The 20,454-nt window shown below is 38.3% G+C and overlaps 1 protein-coding gene across 1 annotated transcript; it reads left to right on the top strand.

The window, feature by feature from the left end:
* Positions 1 to 5,999: 5,999 nt before the first annotated feature.
* On the top strand, positions 6,000 to 20,379 carry LOC128144006 (plasma membrane ascorbate-dependent reductase CYBRD1). The gene is made up of 4 exons (XM_052792226.1): positions 6,000 to 6,246; positions 13,506 to 13,714; positions 15,801 to 15,955; positions 16,166 to 20,379. The coding sequence occupies exons 1-4, from the start codon at positions 6,060 to 6,062 to the stop codon at positions 16,464 to 16,466; spliced, it is 852 nt and encodes a 283-aa protein (XP_052648186.1). The 5' UTR covers positions 6,000 to 6,059; the 3' UTR covers positions 16,467 to 20,379.
* Positions 20,380 to 20,454: the final 75 nt, after the last annotated feature.

Below are 20,454 nucleotides of genomic sequence, written 5' to 3'. Positions count from 1 at the left end.
CTAAAACAGAGAATTCAGACACTTCCTGCAAAAATGTTACTCTTGAAGAATGGATGAATAGTATAGTAATTGTCAACTAGCCCTATTCATACTTGACGAAAGTTTCTGTGTATCAACATGAATTCCAGGTGTCTCTCCTGATATGCAGACGGAATAGGTTATGAATACTAAAAGAAGGAAACAAGTATTCCAATATTTAAAATCAATGTTAGGAATATTTAAGGGAACATCTTTGTTTTACAGCTATTTCACGATCTTAGATTTTCAGAGAGGACCACTTGAAGCTTTCTAGTTGCTAGACTTGGCATTTATGCAACTATAACTTTATTATTTATTTCTGCTTTACTGAAGTTACAAAATGATAACCAAAATAACCTTCAGGAGCTCCAAAAGAATTTTCTGTCAACGCATTCTAATGTTTATGGATTAAATAAATTTAAAGTAGTCAAACTGCTTGCTTTGGATAATAAGAGATTAAAATGAACTGCAAAAATAGTTTGGTTATTTTTAAATAAAAGGAACTAGGTGTCCTATCAGAGTGAAGAAAGTGGTACAATTGTTAAGAACTGCTTTGGTTGGTATAGCTTAAAAACTCATTTAGTAAGCTGGGAGTACAAATACCTTATTCCTGCTTGAGTGGGGAAGGAATATTGTGTTCTTAGGAATATTAAATTTTTAGGGAGGAGTAAGTGCACATTCTTCTCAGGAAGAGATAAAGGAAGCATGAAGGGGAAGCTACGATTCACTGGAATTACTCTGCCGAGTGGCTCAAGAGTTCCGGCTTACCTGAGATGCCACAGGAGAAGCAATGCACTTCACAAGATCCATAGGATTGCAGGCTCACCAGTCAGTCCCCAGTAAGAGCTGCTTGCCAGAAGCCAGATGGGAAAATTATTCTGTTAACACATTTACTTGGATGCTCCACATTCAGACTCATACATTGGCAATTTTCCTGATTATCTTCTGGATCTGCAGTTAGCCTCAACTGTGGGTATGTACGTGTGTTGCCTGCCTCTAACACATAACTTGCAGCATGGTTGTGGCACATTTCCATGCTCTGGAGCAGACATCTAGGAAACTCCCAGCTGTTGACACCACACTCTTCCTATTTTAGCCATTTATAATGCCACTGCCCCTTCTTTCTACTACCTAGAAGCTGGCTTGATTTTGTAACTAACTCTCTTATAAACATTTGTTTTGTGGACCAAAGCAGCATACTTCCAGCATTTCTACTTCAGCAAAATCACGTTTGTTTTTTCTGCTTCACCATGACACCTCAATGATCAGCTATCTGGACGGAGAAGCAAAAATGGGGTCCCAGAAGTGCTACTCATTATCTTTATTTGTATTTGATAAATGTAGGAGGAATTCCCCAGTCAGTGCCCAGGGACTGAAAAGATAGGAAGGACTGGCTTCTCTTGATAAGATTTGCTTTGAGCATAAAAAGAGCGCACATCCTGTCTTTCTCTTGTCATTCAGTACATATTCACTGACAAGGCTGCTGAGCAGTGGGAAAGAAAATGAGAAAACGCAAGCCAAATAAAAAGTATGAGCAGTAAAATTTTATAATCTTCCTTTAGCAGTTCCAACTACTGCCCCACAGTTCCACAATTTTCAAAAATTTTTACAAAAGACTTTTAAATTATTAGAAAAATATTTTACAACTCACAGAAGCAAAATGTCTATGGATGGAAGAACAATAAAGAGTTTTTTGCACAGGTAATAATGACTGACCTACAACCAGCACAGAATTTTGGACAAAAGCTGCACTATCTACCTTATTCTATCTCACTGAAAGTTCTCTCCAGGGTGGAGAGTAAGTAAAGATTATTTCTAGGAAGGGTTCCATTCAATAGTCACAATTTTTGCAAAGATAAATTAGTGATGCCCTCAATAGTAAAGGTCAAATGGTTCTGCTTCTTAGACATGGAACTCAGTGCCAAAAAGAGTAAAGGGTTCATTCTGGTTTGTTAGTGCCATTCAAACACTAATTACTTCAACTCATTTGTCAGTATTAGTCCTGGTAAGATAACTTCTGAGGGGATATTTCTAAAGCTTCCACAAGAGTCAGTTAAATGAGCTGCCAGGACAAACATGGCTGGACTATCTCAGCAGTTTTGTTTGTTTACAAGATGAACAGCCATCAGGCTTCTGAAAAACTCATCCAAATGCTTTGAGGGACACTGTAACTCGTTTGGAATGTCCTGTTCTAAGGCTTGGATCTTCAATGACATATCCAGCATGGAAAAACAGAGATAAAGCTGTAGCTGGTAAAAGGGTCTCTAACCTCATTCTAACTACAGCTCTGACAAGTCAGTTACTGGTCGCTGGAGAATAGAATAGAATAGAATAGAATAGAATAGAATAGAATAGAATAGAACAGAATATTTCTATTGGAAAGGACCTACAACAATCATCTGGTCCAACTGCCTGACCAATTCAGGGCTGACAAAGTTAAAGCATGTTGTTAAGGGCATTGTCCAAATGCCTCTTAAACACTGACAGGCTCGGGGCATCTAGGAAGCCAGTTTCAGTGTTTGACCATCCTCTCAGTAAAGAAATGCTTCCTAAACACTTCCTGTGTTAAAAAAGTTACATCAAAAGCACAAAATAATGATCTATGGTGACATGGGGTGTTGCTTAGATAAACATTCATGTACATTTATGTCTAGGCTACTGCTCTCAAAAATATATGAACGGTATAGCAACAATGACAGAAGTTGCCAAGTAGCCATGTACTGCAGGCAAAAGACAGGCAGGAGTCCATTGCTGCCTTTTCAAAATAATCTCTGAATCTTTGTCTGTTTTGTAGGTCTTACTTTGTCTGTCTACTTTGTAGGTTCTTCCAGGTCTGAAGCCACAGTCACCCTACTCCTGCACCTGACAATGCAGCAACCCAAAGACAGACATGCATATTAGGTGATGTCCCGACAGAACTTTCAAGAGGGAGCACCACACTGACAGAGTTGGTGCTGTACTGGAAAAACATCAACGTGCTCTAGGAGATGGAGGCTCTGGGAAAGAATAGAGATTACGAACTGGTGTGGCACCTATCCACAGTAATGGTTAACAAAAGCAGGTGTTCATTGATCCAAGAAACTTGAAAGCCCCATACAGGCTAGTTTCATTTTTATGCTAGTGGGGGTTTATGTTCCAAACAGATTATCAAATGCATAATTCAGCCCTCAGCAGTCAGCTGTATGATGTCGAGTTCCCACCTCCATGTAAACACGCAATCCCCTCGGACATCATAGCTGTGCTGAAGATTGCTTCTGATTCCATACTGATCTGACAGATGTATCAGGTGGGGGAAGAAGGGGCAGAAGAACAGGAAACAAAGAGAAGTACAGGCAGGAGTTACTAATTGTGCTCTCTGAAATCCCTTCTGCATTACAGGTGTTCCATAAAGTACATTTCACTTTGTCTAACAATTTATTTTGCACTTTTTTCAGGTTTGGTTTATTCAACACTCTGTAAGCTTTCACATTTCTTCAATTCTATTTTAAAAACAATTTGTTCACGGTTAGCTGGCAAAACTGGGCTTCATTTTTCAGTTCAATAAAATTCTGTGTTTGCTCTTGTTATTGCCTGCTTTAACAGGGTACACCAGTTTGAGCTATAAGAATTCATGAAGGTCTTCTGAGAGATACAGTTTCAAATATAAGTAAAATCCACTTGGGTAGAAGGTTCTTGTGTGGGACTGTTGGGGTGACTGGATGTAATCAAAGCTTGTTGAAATCAGTGGGAACTGGAAGTATTTTGCAATTTGGAGATTTAGGTTCATAAAAGGTAGATTAAAATAAATATTTATTTTATGTTAGTTTGTAGGCTTTATGGAGACAAAAGACATTTTATTAGACCAGCTCAGATAACTGGAAAGAATGGACACATTTTGGGGCTTATGAAACCTTTTTTTGGAATTAGATGTAATAATTTTGCGATTCCCTGTATGGAACTGACAAGCGCTATGAAACTGATGCTTTGTGATCTGTAGGATTTCAACATAAATCTGAAGGTTTTACAATACTCTTTAACTAAACACTAAATTTTTGAAAATATAACAGAGATTATTTGATTGTTTAAAAGACAATAAGTAAAGGATTCCAAAGAAGTAAAGAAAAAGATATTTTTAACAGGTAAAAATACTCCAAAATTCACCATGTATAAATACTATGCTGTTTAAGCCACATGACATTTTTTGTGCATTAAGGAGGCAGATTTATGGTTTTATTATATGCTGGTTTGCAAGTAAAGAATAGAAAGATTCACTTCATTTAAGCAATCCCCAGAAAACTTAGTAGAATTTTTATGAACATAATATTGAGATGACCTGCTTGCGTCATGAGCTAATCATAATCTGGCATCTTTGGAAGTTCATGCATGAGTGCATTCATCAGAAGATTCAGGGCTTAGATCTTCACTTCTCTTAGATGCTGTGACCTGTGAAACTTAACAATATCAAAGTTCTAGTTACCATTGTCACTGGAATGAGCAACCACTTAAATCCTGAGAGCAGGTCACACCAAATCCGTGCAAATTAAAGCTAAACATCATTACACAAGTGATGCTCAAGTCAAGTGTTTCTTTAAAATGTCAGAGCCCAACATCTATTTTTAGGAGAATAGAGAGAATAATGAAGAAATATATTTGCATCCCACTCCAATCTGGCTTGGTCTTCACGTCTCTATGTAGATGTTTCCAACACTTTACTAAGCACTGGGTTTGAATTGGCAGATATTCTACTGAAACTATTTTAAGTTCGATAAAACTGTTTCATTTTTTAAGCCTCAATTTGAGCATGAGATATCAGACAGCTCAAAGACTAGCCAGAGTGAATAGTATTTTTTTCTCTCCACCAGTTAATGAATTTCTAATTCATATGTATTGTGACACTATATATATATTTCAAAAGTAAACTAATCAAATACCAGAAAAGTAGTGTTGAGTATGTGTTTGGGCATAGCCTACTACTACATTTCAAAGGCTTCAGAGCCAGCTGAATGTTCTACAGCAAAGGAAAAAGCAGTTGAATACATGATTTGACAAAACTGGTCTGATCTATCAAGTTATATTTTGGGCTAGCACTGCCTGTTGTCTCTTTGCAATTCTGTTTTGCTTTCTCCTGTTTTCCTCTCTAAACTCCCTGCAATGGGCCTTTCCATACCTGTCGGAATTGTCTTAAGGTTTGTGCGGTCCCTTTCTTAGCTAGTGGACATTTGATACATTTGATGCTATTCAACAGAACAATGCCCAAATACTCCTGCATACTCAGGCCAGAGTCCATATATGAAACTGGTTAGTATCTGGTTTACATTTACAGCAGTCAGTGAATCCAATGGGAAGTAAAGGGGATGATCACGACAGAAAGCGTGCTCCAAGTACAGCCTGCCAGCGTCTTTAAGTGTGCTCCTACCCTACATTTGCTGAACGTCCTGTCTGCCTCTTCACCACAGCAGCGTTCCTGGTTTATCTGTTAGTGCTTATGGCTGCGCTGGCTTATCTTTATGGCAGGTCTGTAAATTCCTGTCGCCCACCGGTGTCCTCACTCACCACACCCACCAACCTCCACCACAAAACCCGCAAACACCAACTCCCTTACTCCAGTGCCGGGGGGGCAGCGGGGAGAGCTGGGGGCCCGGCGCCCTGGCAGGGGACAGGCTGACACAGAAACGTCTTTTCTGAGGCGCAGTTCTGAACGCGAGGGAAAGAAACTCTCGGCAAGCTTGTGAAAACTGCTTTAAAAAAAAAAAAAAGCACCACCCTCCTCGTGAAAAAAACAGGGTCTGCGACCCCCGCGGGGCGCGGGCCAGGCGCCGGGCAGGGCGGAGGGGCGCGCAGTGCCGCCCTGCTCCCGCTCCCGCTCCCGCTCCCGCTCCCGCTCCCGCTCCCGCTCCCGCTCCCGCTCCCGCTCCCGCTCCCGCGGCGCGGCGTCCCCGCCGGGCGGGCGGCGGGCAGCGGGCGGCGGCACAGCCCGCCGCTCCGCCGGCCCGGGGCCCGCCCCGCCCCGCCCGACCGGCCCCTCCTTCGCGGCGCTCGCTGCCGTGCACGGGGCGCGGAAGATGGAGGACTACGGGCGATTCTTGGCGCTGCTGGTCTCGGCGCTGCTGGTCGGCTTCGTGTCGGTCATCTTCTCCCTCGTCTGGGTCTTCCACTACCGCGAAGGGCTGAGCTGGGACGGCGGCCCGCGGGAGTTCAACTGGCACCCCGTCCTCGTCATCACGGGCTTCGTCTTCATCCAGGGCATCGGTGCGTCAGGGGCCCGGGCCCCGGGCTGGCACGGAGGGAGCCGGGGCGGGGCGGAGCGGCGTGGAGCCGCGGGGGAGCCGGGACTGCGTGGGGCCGGGGCCGCGGGGAGCGGGGCGGCCCGCGGGTGGCAGCGGTCCGCAGCCGGAGCGGGTTAGGAAAGCCAGCGCTCCCCGAGAAGGGACAAAGGGTCCCTTGTAATAAGCCGAAACTGCTATGTATGTTTTTTTCTGCAAGCACTTGTTTACCCTGGCCTGCGATCGCCTCGCACTTTGAGTAACGCTTGCGAGGTGTGCTTTCCCAGTCAGCCTGCATTTATGCAAGTTGAGAATCCCAGTGCCAGAAATGCTGCTGCCCCAGGAAAGTTCCTGTCTTTTGGCTCCCTCTCTTCTGGCTCTCTCCCACGTCCCAAGAGGAGAAAGAAAAGTTCAGTACCACTGAAGCTAGATCCAGGAACAGCGTTTGTGCCAGAGAAAATGTAGCACCATAAGCATCGTTAAAATCCAGTTCGTCAGCCCAGACTTAGTGTAAATTATTTTGTAAAATATATCTTTTGAATTCATTCTTAATCCTGCTGCCTAAATAGCATACAATGATTATGATGCAGTGGTGGTTTTTGGTTTTTTATAGAGTGTATGAACTTTTGATTGCAACGAGTTCAGCCTCGGACCGACTTTTAAATGTTTCCCATTACACTTACAACATGAACAGTATCTTTTTTCCATCCCACACAATTAGTATGTTAGGTCTTAAGTGCAAGGGTTGTTCCCTGAGGCCAGCGGGAATACTGGAGTTTGAACTGTGTTTTTGCTGTTAGTGTAATTGGCTAATTCCAAGAAAACAACTAAATTAGACACACTTTAGTTGATAAATGGTATCGATTTAGGAAAGAAAAATACAATGCTCTCAGTAAAGTTTAAAAAGCGGATAATGAGAGAGCACCACAGAGGTGCTTATCTAGCCTGTGAATATATTTAAACTAGGGCTAAATATTGCAAAAATAAGGGCACTGGACTGTACCTTAAAAGTCCTGAAATTTGGGAGTGTCAATTTATGCTAATGGCATTAAAACTAATGGGGAAATCTGACACAGATAACAGCTTCTAACAGCAATTTTTTATAAAGTCAGTGACAAAATTCTTGCTAGTTTCAACGTGAAGAGAACTAAGTGAAACATTAGTAACATCTCCAAGAACAGCAAATAAATACGCAGAGAACAGTGGAAATTATCCCACAGTTTCACCACTGACTTTTGTGGGGAGAGGATGGGGAACATTTTACTGTTCTTAAGTAATGAAGAACCTCTGAAGACTTACAGTATAAATGTGAGCAGGAGTATTTTTTCTTTGTAATAGAAAATAAACTCGAATTTTGTCTAGACAAACTTAGAATTTCATTTTTAATAACCTTATTTACATTCGCTTCACTGCTGAATGATATATTGCATTCATCCAGCCAGAAAACTTGTCCAGCACATCTGGACATTCATTCCAGTGGAACATGTTGTTTGCATCACATGTGTGCTCACTTGCTTGCTCGCTCGCTCACTCTTCGGCAGGAGCCCAGCCAGTCAGAGGTTGGAAGATACAGGAGGAGTGGGTGGCTGTCTAGTTCTGGCTATGAAGGGAATGTTGTGATTTGAACATACACTGCAAATTTCATTTTTTCAATGGGAGTGGGAGCCTTGTGGCTTCAAGTTACAAATTACTATTGAGCAATAAAAAATATTTGGAAGTTGTTTTACATAATATTGCTCAATAGGAAGTGTAGTTTCAGGCTATAAATAAGCAATGAGAAACACCTGGTGACTTCACTAAGATTTATACTACTTACTGTGATCAAACTACTGTTTTTTATATAAGCATAGACTTTTTGAAGAATATAGGGGGAGGTTTTCTGCAGCTTTTTCCTACGCATTTTCTTTTTTTCTCCTCTGAAACTCAGTTTTGCCCTGTGTCACAGAGTAAGGATGTTGCTTGCCTCAAGCCTTTTGTAGGTAAGGATATATGTAAAGTAAATGGAAGTTTACCATAGCTAAAAAAATTAAAACGGAACATATACAAGGAATTCACTGATAATAGAGCATTATTTAGGGAGGAAATCCTATTATATAACAAGAAGAGCAAAGGTGGAGACAGAAGCAGTATTGTAGTAAATCAGATGAAATATCAACAGATAAGATACCACTATGAATCTGATTCAAATTTGGCTGACAGAAGTCTGCCACTGAATTCAAAGTAATTTCGATGAGACTGGGGAATAGGATACCTCTTTGCACACATACAAGAAAAAAGAATTCTTTAAGTAATTAAAAGTAGAAAGGAATAGCTAATAAATATCTTGATTAAAGTTGTGTGGAGGATTTGAAATAATAACCAAATCAACTGTTTCTTGAGTTCATTAAAGTCTATACAAAGGATAGAAATGTTGTATTGTTGGTCTGTAGGAGGTAGAAGGGATGACTGTAATAATGTGCATATTGGGAAGTCGATGTGCCCTGATAAAAGTGTTGTATATATCTTGTCAATCAAATGAAAAAGCTGTAGGCATGTTAATATTAATACTTAATATTTGTGGATCAGCACCTATAGGTAAATGATACCTGACAAAACACTGTCAGTGCACAGCAATTGTCCAGATGATTTTCCAGACTTAAAGTGGGAAAAACACAGGCAATAAATGTCTGTGTGCATATTAGTACAGCAACATTTTTGAAAAGAGTAAGATAGAAAAAAACCAGGAGGAAAAGTGCGTTTTAAGAAAGGCTTAAAGGAATAGTAGTGTGATAGAATGGGTTAAATAAGTAAATAAGGAATTCTGTCTTATTTTACATGTGGAAATGTTGAACAACAATTGTAGACACAGGGCATGCTGCAAAGGAGTATTTGCATGCTTGTTCATGTTTGGCCTGCAAATGATAATGTTTGGTTCTCTCCCAAAGGACTAATTAAGAAACCCATCAAGACATAATGTGGAATAAATTATTTTTGAGGATTTCCCATTACTCAACTAATAAAATCATTTTTTTTCTACAGAGATGTGACAATCTCTGTTGCAGACTGAGGAGCAGCATGGTGGTTTTTAGGGTTGTGGAAGATAGAATAAAAAGTGAGTCAGAACAAGGAGGGTGGGGTAGTCTTGGGTAGACTCATCCTCAGATCAGTCTTCTACTGCTTATGAGTCACATGGAAACTCTATACCATAAAGTTGTAGGTTGACACTATAAATCTTGGAAGATGCTTGCACAATTAATACTCCTCATCCTATATGCTTTGTAAGTATCATGTAACTTGTATTTTAAACAGGCTTAAAACATGAGGACGTAGCCTCATGCCAGCAGTATATTAATAAAGGAATACAACAGGAATGTTACTTAAGAGTTCTTACAGAGAAAAGAGAAGGAAAAATCCTGGTCTGCCACATTACCATGTGGTGTTACAGAGTCAGTTAAATTTCATCTGTATGGATGAAATTACCTAGGTGGGTGAGAACCTAACAGCTCACTGTGGCTGAAATATTCCTACTTTTTTCTTCCACTTCTCCCTTTCAGCTTTCTCCTTGACTCAGACTTCATCTTCCTCCTGGTTGGTTTGTGCCAGCTCTGGCCCTTGTCAGACCCATAAACTGAATTAACTCAACTAGCAGAAAACTAATCCCCCACCCCACGCTCCCAAATACAGTTTTTGTTGGAATAGAAAGTTGAGTTGCCTGCACAAAGGGTCTCAGAAGTGCCATAGATGGGAGAAGGGAGATGGTGGACAATGTGCAAGAGCAAGGAGAAGGAGTGCAAATCTATTTTAAAGTAAGCATAGTCTTTCATTTTGAAATCACATCTGAAGATAATGCTTGCTCTGAGTTATCTGACAAACATGATTACCTCTGCTTCAAACATAACAAAACATCTGTTCAAAGGAAAAATAGCTAATTGCTGGAGTTTCTAACATTCAATGGGCTGCAGAATTCTCAAGAATCAGAAGGGCAAATGACTGCTAAGCTGTGAGGGTCTCATCACAGGCAACTTGTGAAGAGGCAGCTCTCTTGAACTTAGTTTGAGTCCCTTTGAAATCATAAATGGGCACTTGTCCATTCTGGTGTTAAAGTGGTTCCCAAAGAATCTAGTGGGCATTCACAACTTGCCGAAGGTAAGCAACAGGATCAGCCAAGAAGTAGCAGGATCGGAAATAAAAGGAGTGAAGAGGAACATTCCTTTCTGGCAGCTGTCAGGTGCTGTGCAGTGCACCCCCAGCGCACTCACAGAACCACACTGTGTGCTTTCTAAGGTGGAAGCAATCCTTGACACCTCCCTACAGCACATGAAGCATGTGCCAGTCAGAAATACTAGAGAGCTAATTCTACAGTTTTGCTTTGTATGTTTGGCAAAGAACAGGTGTTCCATGCCACATACAAGATATTGCAAGATCACTCTGCCCTATGTGACATGCTTTAAAATTGGAGCTCAAAACAGGAGTGAGATCTGAGAGAAGCAGCTGTGTCTAAAGATACCTAGACTCTCCAGTCTTTTAACAGTAGTAGAGATGCTGTACCTAGAGAAAGTTCTTCACAGGACTGCTTTAGCATGTCACTGCAAAAAATGCTGTAACTCCACATGTGCTTTTAACCCAGGCTATTTTAATTTTGAGATGAAATTACATGTCAGGTCTGAGTCAGTTTTTAAGAGCTTGCACCACTGAAAGCAGAATCTTCCTCCTCCTCTTCCCTTTGTTCCCCAGATTGTCTTGCTTCCTTCTGCTGGGCAGAAAAGCACCAGCTATGACAAAGGTGGGGAAGCACACAGAAGTGGAACAAAAGTGGTGATAGGGAAATGGGACTGTGTCTTTTCACAGTGATAAACAGTCAGATCTGCTCAAGTTGCAATGTATAACTTCACGCATAGCCCTCACGGAAAGAGGATTAAACAAAGTTGTACTATCATGCATATGTCCTGGGCGGTGGCTTGTAACATGCTAATGCGCAGTATTGTTAACAAGTGTCCAAGCCATTAGTCTGTATTCCTTGCTTTTCTATCATACTGTTTATGGGAAACAGCCCAGAAAATTCATGTCCCAGATAAAGATCTGAGACTGTGTGGACAAGTGACTAGGGAGTTTGATAGTGATTTTTGAAGTTAAATCAACTAGATGACAGCATCTTATGCACCAAAGAAAAATGGTATACAAAAATTTTAGTCAGGACTTGACCCTCTGAGATCAAAGACTGAAAACTGAGACCAGGACCGATGCACATCAAGTTTACTTCAAGACATATAGAGTCCAGTACTTTACTTCACTGCACTTGGTATAAATTATTAACAATACTATGTGCCACATGGTAAGATGGAGCAAGGAGGATTTACTGGGAATATCGTCATGGGATGTTGAGGCTTGTTTGGGGCCTTCTAGCATACCTGCTTTACAAGATTAGAAATCATAATCATTAGTACTAAGTTAATTAATAATAGTATGATTTAGCACACTAACCTTATGATCATCTCCAACAGTTCCCCAAAAGTTATATGATAGTCTTATATCTTGTTAATATTGAAATAACTGCCTGCATCATATAGATTGATTACTGTCAAACTGTCTTAAAAACAAGGCTTTTATCTTCCTGATTTTGTAGGGTTTACTATTGTTACTTTTTAAATGTAGAAAGCTGAGAACTACCTAAGTGCTGTATATATTTAAATATTCTAAGGGACACTTTCATTCCAGTATTATATTTTCACACAATATGTAAAAGCATTGATTTAAAACCTGATAGTAGTCTGGAAACTTCACTTGCAAACAGTGTTTTCTTTGTGAATTATTTAATGCAATACTGTATTTCCTGGCATGCATCCAAGTTTTAAAAAAAGTGTAAACAGAACTTTGAAATTAATTTATCATTTATTATTATTCATCACAACATACAGAATGAATATCCTATTTATTTTCCATAACCTATGCTTTTTGCATAAAAAGCTAGGGTTATGGACAAGTAATGTGTAAGGTACATGAGAATCACTTAAGTAAATTCTTAATCTTTGTATTTATCAGGTAATACTTTTTTTTTTTTCTGGTGCACATTTATTTCTTAATGTTTGGAACAGGAACTTTTTTAAACACCTGCATATATTCTTATTCTTTTGGTTTAGTATAGCTAATTATATATAAAGATTTGAATGTAATTTCCTAAGCAGAAACTTTAAATGAGGATGTGATGAATCAGATGAATGGAGCTCAGTCTTTTTGCTCAGGCAAGACATTATGGATGTGGGCATTAGCCTTTATTGGTCAAGTGATCAGGTGTCCTCATAAATACTTGTTCCCTGTTATCTGAATATATATATGTGCTGTCATACATCCAGAATTACTACCTGGGGCTGCAGGTAGTAGGGGGTAGTAATCTGGTCTGTGTATGTCACCTGTGGAAAGCACCTGGGTCATACGACAGGCAGAGAACAGTTGTGGCAGGGAAGGAGTGGTGGGGACCTCGAGGAAAGAGCCAAGAAGCAGCTCTAGGCTAAGTTATTCTTATGGAATATCTGGAGTTAGATCACTGGAAATTGTTTTGTTCAGACTGGACAAAACACTGTCTGCTAGAGTTATTAATGCAAATACAGGCAAAGTTATTAATGCAAATACAGGCAAACCCCCCCTTACATTCATCTAACAGTGATGGAAGAGTTGTAGTTGCCAAATCCTTTTGTCTCTTAAGAGTCAGATTATGATTCCCTTATGCTGAGTAGCACTTTCCCATTTAAAATAATCCTGTTAATATCAATGCAATAGATCATAATCATATAAATATCTAAGCAATTAGAGAATAGCATTATCCAAAGTTGGCAAAGAGAATAAATATTAAAAAATATCTTACACACTTTCTCAATAGGTGGTCTTCTGGATATAAGAATTGGGCCCTATGGCTCCAATCTGACTAGTATCAGAAAAATCAAAATCCTATGCAGAATCCCTGTTAGATGAATTTAAGGAATGAGGAAAAGATGACACCAAGTTGTTTACTGTTCTTTTTTTGAAACACACTTAAGTTTTTTTTTAATTAGGAAGAAATCTCCCTAAAAGCAGTATTTAAGCCTCAGTTGTATATTTGGAATATGCTATGCTATGTGTAGGAGAAAAAGGCTTTTAATAGACTTTTTCAGAGGATTAAAGGTTGGATTTTCCTGTAATTTACAATGGAACTATGTGAATGATGCATGATTATTAAAATCTGAGAGAAGTTATCCTATAAGGCATAAAATCTTGTTTCTGTTCTTTCTTCAGCTATTATTGTGTACAGGTTGCCCTGGACCTGGAAGTGCAGCAAACTCCTAATGAAGTTCATACATGCTGGATTAAATACCATAGCTATGATTCTTGCAATTGTTTCTATGGTAGCTGTGTTTGAATACCACAATGCCAGGAACATTCCTAACATGTACAGTCTGCACAGCTGGATTGGGCTGACTGCTGTTATATTTTATTCTCTCCAGGTCAGAATCTAACTGTATTTACAAACAAGTTGTAAAATTTGAAGAATGTGTTGAGCAATTCAGGCGCAATAGGCCCTCACTAATACATTCTTAACTACTGGATGTGATGTTTCTGCACACACATTCTGAATTGCCTATACTGTATTACACTATAGAAATCAATTTTGTTCCTTCAAATTGTGATTCTTAATTTTTTTGCCAAAACACTAAAAAGAAAAAAATAAGTATTATCTGGTGATCAAGCACAGAAAATCCCCAGCTGAGGGATTTAGCTTCTGAACTTTTATCCTTCACTGCTCAGGCTAGGAGGTACAGGAAATAGTGTTGAAATAGTGTTTTTAACACTTAGAAAAAAAGAAAGAATATTGCAGCATTATTGAGTATATTCTTTATAGTTGAACAACAGCTAATGAATAAGAAGGAACAATGTTAAGATTTTCCTTGTCCTAATAATGCAGTTATTTCAGGGAAATCTGTGCTACCGCTACGCTGAGTATCAGCATTTTTTCAAATGGTTAAGATAAAGAATTGTGAATAAGATCTTAATTCTACTTTTCGTTTTGCTACTATAAACATGATCAATGGCACTTAATGCCTTGCCTGTCTCATCAATAGAACTGAAGTGTTACTTCCTCCAAACTGGGATGTGAGTCTCCAGTCAGAGACTGATGTTTGTTAAGTGATTGAGCACTATTGTTAAAAAATAGTCATAAAGTAGTATCTCTGTTAACAGAGGAGTCATTTGGCATTTGCCAGAAATGGCAGGTCAATCACAGAATTGAAAAATTATTGAGGGGGGATGCTCACATAATACTATACCTACAGGAACAATAGTGTAAATATATTGTATTTAAGCCAAACATATGTTAATACAGTATAGCACAAGGACATAAATTTAAGAATAGGGCAGAAATGTAAAATGGAGACCATCTCTTGGAAAGCAGTGTCTCCGGAAAGAAGTGCTCAAAGATGACATGAAGCTCAAAATGAGTTCTCATGATGCTGTGACAACAGGAAAAGTAAATTCTCTAAGAAGAGATTATCTTAACCTCCATATATGGCATTAGCAAAACTAATATGAAATACTACAGAATACATTATTTTAAATGTAAAAAAAAAGAAAAAAAAAAGCAAAGAAAATCTGGAAAAGTAATTTGAGAGCTGGAAAAACTATCTTCCAGTGAAAGACTTAAAAACTCCAACTGTTTAGCAGATCTAAAGAAGATTAAGAGATTACTTGATTACAGTGTATTAAAAAGGCTTCCCAGGGAGAAAATACCAGGCTTTTTAATCCAGCATGGAAAGACAAAACAAGGACTAAGACTGGAGGTTAAAGCAAGATGAAATTCAAATTCATGCACTATTTCTAATTTTGCAGAAGGGGTAAGTAAAGGTAGAACAAACTAAAGAAGGGATGCAACCTCAGTATGACTGGGCAAGCCTGTGAGTGCAACCACGTGACATGATGGGTTATGTTCCATCGCAAATGTAGCGCTAATGGGAGGACTCCTGTCCCCTGAATAACTTCATGTCACCCACCCACATCTTCACTCTGTAAATGCCAGCTGATTGATATATAGAGGGATCATTGCCCTTCTAAAGACATGTACTTAAATTAAACCGAAACGTTCACAAGGTAAAATTATTTAGTCCACTCAAGTCAGAAGGTTAGACTGCCTTCTGATCTTCATTTAGGTGTAAATCTGTAACAGAAGCAGAGAACAGGACTTGAAGAGACTGTAAAAATGTAGCTGCTCACACCTTTAAGATATTACTGAATTAATGACACTGAAAATGTATGTTTCCAGTACTTAGTTGGGTTGCAGTTTTAGCATTACCAATAAGTCTGGACACTGATATTAGGTGGGATTATTTATAAAATATTTCATGTCTGCTTCCTATGTGCTAATCCAGAATTACTGCTTTGGTTTTGAAGGGAACACATTCAGAAATAAAAATGCCAAATCTTTTCAAATTTGTACCTGAAGACATCTCAAAATGGAATGTTTATGATTATTTTTATTCTGCTTGAGAAGTGCAGCTTGTTTCCCATATAGCCTTATCTATGAATCTGTTTTGTGTTTAGCTTTTCTTGGGTTTCGCTGTCTTTCTGCTCCCTTTTGCTCCAGTTCCTCTCCGAGCAGCTCTCATGCCAATACATGTTTATTCGGGCCTTACCGTCTTTGCAACAGTGATTGGGACAGCTCTCATGGGAATCACAGAAAAGCTTATATTTTCATTGTAAGTATTTTTTTCACTTGTTTATTAAGGTTATTCATTGCAAACTGTACTTCCATTTGCACAGAATAATAACCATCTAGCATTGGGACACTGTTTTGGTTTGGTTTGCTTTGCTTTGTTTTTAAAAAACCTCCTACCTAGCAGGAGACTGCTGTTTTTAGACCAGGATTGTCTTTAAGACAACTGACCTTTTTTTTTTCCCTTCCAAAGGAAAAATCCTGCATATAGTGCATCCCCACCAGAGGCAACCTTTGTCAACTGTCTTGGTCTTTTGCTTGTCATATTTGGTGCACTTATTTTGTGGATGGCAAGCAGGTCTCATTGGAAGCGTCCCCCAGAAGAGAATGCTAAAGTTCTGCAGCCCATTGGAGGGACTCCTGAAGGCACAGAAGCAGAATCCACAATGACAGATGGTAGTAATGCAGATAAATCTGATCTGAGGATCAGTAGTGAAGCAGCCAGAAAACAAAACCTCAAACTTGATGAAGCAGGCCAACGATCAACTATGTAAGGAAAATACACAGAATAACAGTACTATTGTATTGCCAACTCCCCCTGATTCCTTCCAATGTAGCTATATTGGTATATAAATAGGTTGGGGTTTTATTTTCAGCATGGCTTGCTCAAAGATACTTAAGTTTTCTGCATAGGAATTTAAATTCCAGTAAACCCCAAACATATTATATTGGTTCATACTCAGTCCTCCTTTAAAAAATGAGAGCATGAATGACATCACATAATGGGAAAATCACGTAATTGGAAAATGTTTTCCATATTACTTCTTAATTTAATGCTTATTATCTCTTACAGTCATGAAAAGTTAGCAAGATTGAGGCTAAATTTTGCTCTGAGTGATTTTGCAGGTTATGAATCAGAGTCATGAAGTATACCAGACAGCAGAATTTAGATGGTCACACATAATTTTTCTGGTAATGTTCACTTTTTTAAAGCCCTGATTTCTCAGGCTGATTAACCCCCTCACCAGCTGCTAAGATCTATGGGATTTGAGGTCATTCAGCACTTTGCAGAGTTGCACCATAAAAATGTTTAGTCTAAAATTTTGAATTCAAAAGAAGAAATGAAAGTTTGCCTGAAATCTTCATTAAATGTTATGTTTAAATTTAAAAATTCTATGTTGGTTTTTTTAATCAGAACAAATCTGTTGACTTTTTAAACAACTCTACCAAATATATTGTATACAGACAACATTTGGCTTTGGATTATGTGCAATCATTACTGAAATCTAAGGAAATTTTAAGAAAGCCAAATGCAGAATTTGTCTTATTTAGAAAGCTATAGATATACACTTAGAAAAATATCTATCACTTAAATCAAGTCTTCCTTTTATCCCAGAAGGCAGCATTTTACTAGCTTTATTTGATTGCAGAGTTCTGTTGATTTATGGCACTACACTAGAAATTAGGAAGTTAGAAACCAGAGAAGACTGCTAGCTGCCTCACAGAAGAAAGGAGCTTGAAGAGGGAAATGCTTCCTCCAAGAAACAGCTGAGCTTTGCTGATTTGATTAAAATGCTACCTGTTAACTGAAAGCCAATTTTGATATCTCCACACTGGTGTCAATATCATTATCATCACGGGCATGAAGACATACTTTAGTCTATAAGCAAACTATATAAACTCCATGAATTCTTAATTTGAAATCGAAGTGTTAAATAATGCAGTTTAAGTCTCTACTGGCACTTTACTTTTATAGCTCTTTCTAGTAATTGGCATATTAATGTATTATGCTCATTCATTATTTTCACACATATAAACAATACTTGTATTTTTTACTATTGTAGAATAATAATTATAGATTATTTTGATTGCACATGTCCAAAATGATGAGCCTTTCTATTATAATTTCTTGTAAAAGCTGCAGAGCCCACTACAAGTCCAAATTTACCACTGTTCATGCTGCAGTATAGATGGTTTCAGAGAGCATATAATTTCCTATTCTTGTAAAGACTACATACATTTTTATCTACTTCAGCTTTTTAAAATGTTTAAACACATTAAACTTTAGCAAATATGCAAATTTTGTAGTTCAGTGTTGCATTGGTACAAATAATTCTGGTCATGAGTTATTTTGTATCTTCTCTGACAAAAAGCACCTCAGTTCCTGTTATTTGATTTGTAATAACATTTAATTATCTGGTGAATGCAGTATAGAAAGCTGGCATAGTATATTATTTGAAAAACTTTTCTGCTGTACTATTTGGTACTCAAGGACAACATCCCAGTGTTCTGTATTTTCACTTAATGTATGTTTGTGGATGACTGGGACCCACCTAGCATTGGTGTACTATTTCATTTGAGAAAATACCTGCTTTTAAAGGCCTTAGTGTAGAATTCAGGTATGACAGAAGGAATACTAAACTATTGTGCGAGCACTCCTCCAGTCCCACTATGTGCAATGGATCAGACAGCTTCTTCCCTGGTTTTCAAATTCCACACAATTATCCATCTTCCCCAAAATTGTTCTGCACAGCTTCAGCATAAAATCCAGATAGTACTGATAGCAGCTTTCTGAGAGAAAAACAAGAGCATGTTTTACATGACATTAGTGCTCAGCTGACACGACATGATTATGTTATGCATCCTATTACAAATTTATATATTGAACATTAAGTAGGAAGAGGGATTTGCAGTAGCTTGTGGAGAACACTAAACTGTGCTGTCTTCTTCTGATCTCATGTTCTGCTTAACAAGCCTGCTTTTTTGGTGAAATCAGTCAGCATCTTACAGCAGGTGAACGCACGTTTAGTCTTTGTGAGACATGCTCTATTAACACTTTTGAAGTGTAACAGGTGAAGTGAATAAATGAACTCAACTGTTACAGTAATTTACTATGCTAGCAATCTATACTGCACTTACACAGACAACACCATTTTAAGTTGGTAGATATTGGCCTGTTACTGTGTCTCATCCACCTGCGAAAATGAACTCATTCAATCCTTATGTAGTACTGAGTCATCTAATAAAAGTGTGTGTTTGTGTGGAAGGTAGTCACTTGCCTAAGGATTGTTCTGGAAGAAACTCTAACTGTACGGTATATTGGGAAAAAACCACAAAATCTGTGATTTCTTTTGTTACAACACTGACTTGGATGTATTGAAATCAAGAGCTTTTAGGTGAATGGTTCTATATGCTGTTAAAGTTAAGGTATAGTAACCAGTATGCCTTCTGTTTTCCATTTTATTCCATGTACTGTTCAAGGGTAATGATACTTGAAAAAGAATGGTGGCATTTCTTTACTTCTTTATTCTGATGATATAAATCTAACTGAAAATCAAGGATTAGCAACCTTTTGAGGCTAGTTTGCCAGACTGTATTTTTGTTTCTCAACTTTGAGGTTAAACATGATAGTAGAAAGTCAGTGGGAGCTGGAAGATTCCATTCTGGGAAATTATCATAATCAGTGATCTCTCATGTGTATGAATTGTGGGCTTCTGGCTGCTTTGGTCTTTGGAAGGTCCCCATGAGATGCGGTAGCTGTGAGCTCCTAAACCTTGCTCAGCCTTGGTGTGTGCAATTTAAAACACAATCAATGTGCTATAGATTTTGGCTTCTGTTCTAAACTGATTTAAAAGGTCTTTAAGTATCCTTGCAACATATGAGGTTAGTTCAAGTGCTAAATAAAAATACATAGGACTTTGGAGAATAATTTTCTCTGAAAAAAAACATATTCCCAAAGCTGCTTCTCAAAGTGGCCTTCCATTAACTTTTCTTTCATGCAACTTTTCTTACCTGTATTTATGGGTAATAGTAGCAACACAGGAAATAAAAAGGTGTATTTTCAAAGATATAAATGGAAGGTGGAACTCTAGCTTTTTTATCAGGATTTTTCTGCATGTTTGGAAATCTCCTACATTGTTGTTTTTACAGGGACATGATTGTAGAGCTTACACTCCAAGTTTGGATTCCTGTAAAAACATAGGCAGTTACAAAACCCAACATTAAAAGTGCTAATTTTTTAAGATGCCTAAAAAAATATATTTTTTAATGTATTTACATGCTGTCATGCAGTACTGCACAGAGAAGCAGAACAGTGTTTTCTCCAACATGAACGAAACTGAGAAATGATGGTGCAAATTAGACTTTAGAATTGAATGTACAGTAATTACATGTACACTTCTTACTACATGTAACCAAGAAGATTGCATATGATATTGTAAATATGGATTACTTGTTTACATGGATATTTTATTGAGAGACTAAAAGATATTGCCAAATATTTTCTATTCCTTTGCTTCTATTTCAGAAAATTCCTTCCTCTGTTTCTAACTGTTCACAAGTACTTAAATAATTATTTTATTGTTTTGTTACTCGCGGTACTTATTTGTAGATGAAAGCAAATGTTTACCTACAATGTCTATTTTCCTTATTCTTTTTTGTATGTTAATAAAAGTGATTTTTCAAGCTTATGATAGCACTGAGTACAGATTTATATTATGGTACTAAATTACAACTTTCTAAATTTGGCAAAAGATCAAATTA

This window comes from Harpia harpyja, chromosome 7, assembly GCF_026419915.1.
Source record: "Harpia harpyja isolate bHarHar1 chromosome 7, bHarHar1 primary haplotype, whole genome shotgun sequence".
Classification (NCBI taxonomy): domain Eukaryota; kingdom Metazoa; phylum Chordata; class Aves; order Accipitriformes; family Accipitridae; genus Harpia; species Harpia harpyja.
The sequence above is the reverse complement of the archived record's forward strand: the minus strand, read 5'-3'. Positions and strand labels throughout refer to the sequence as shown.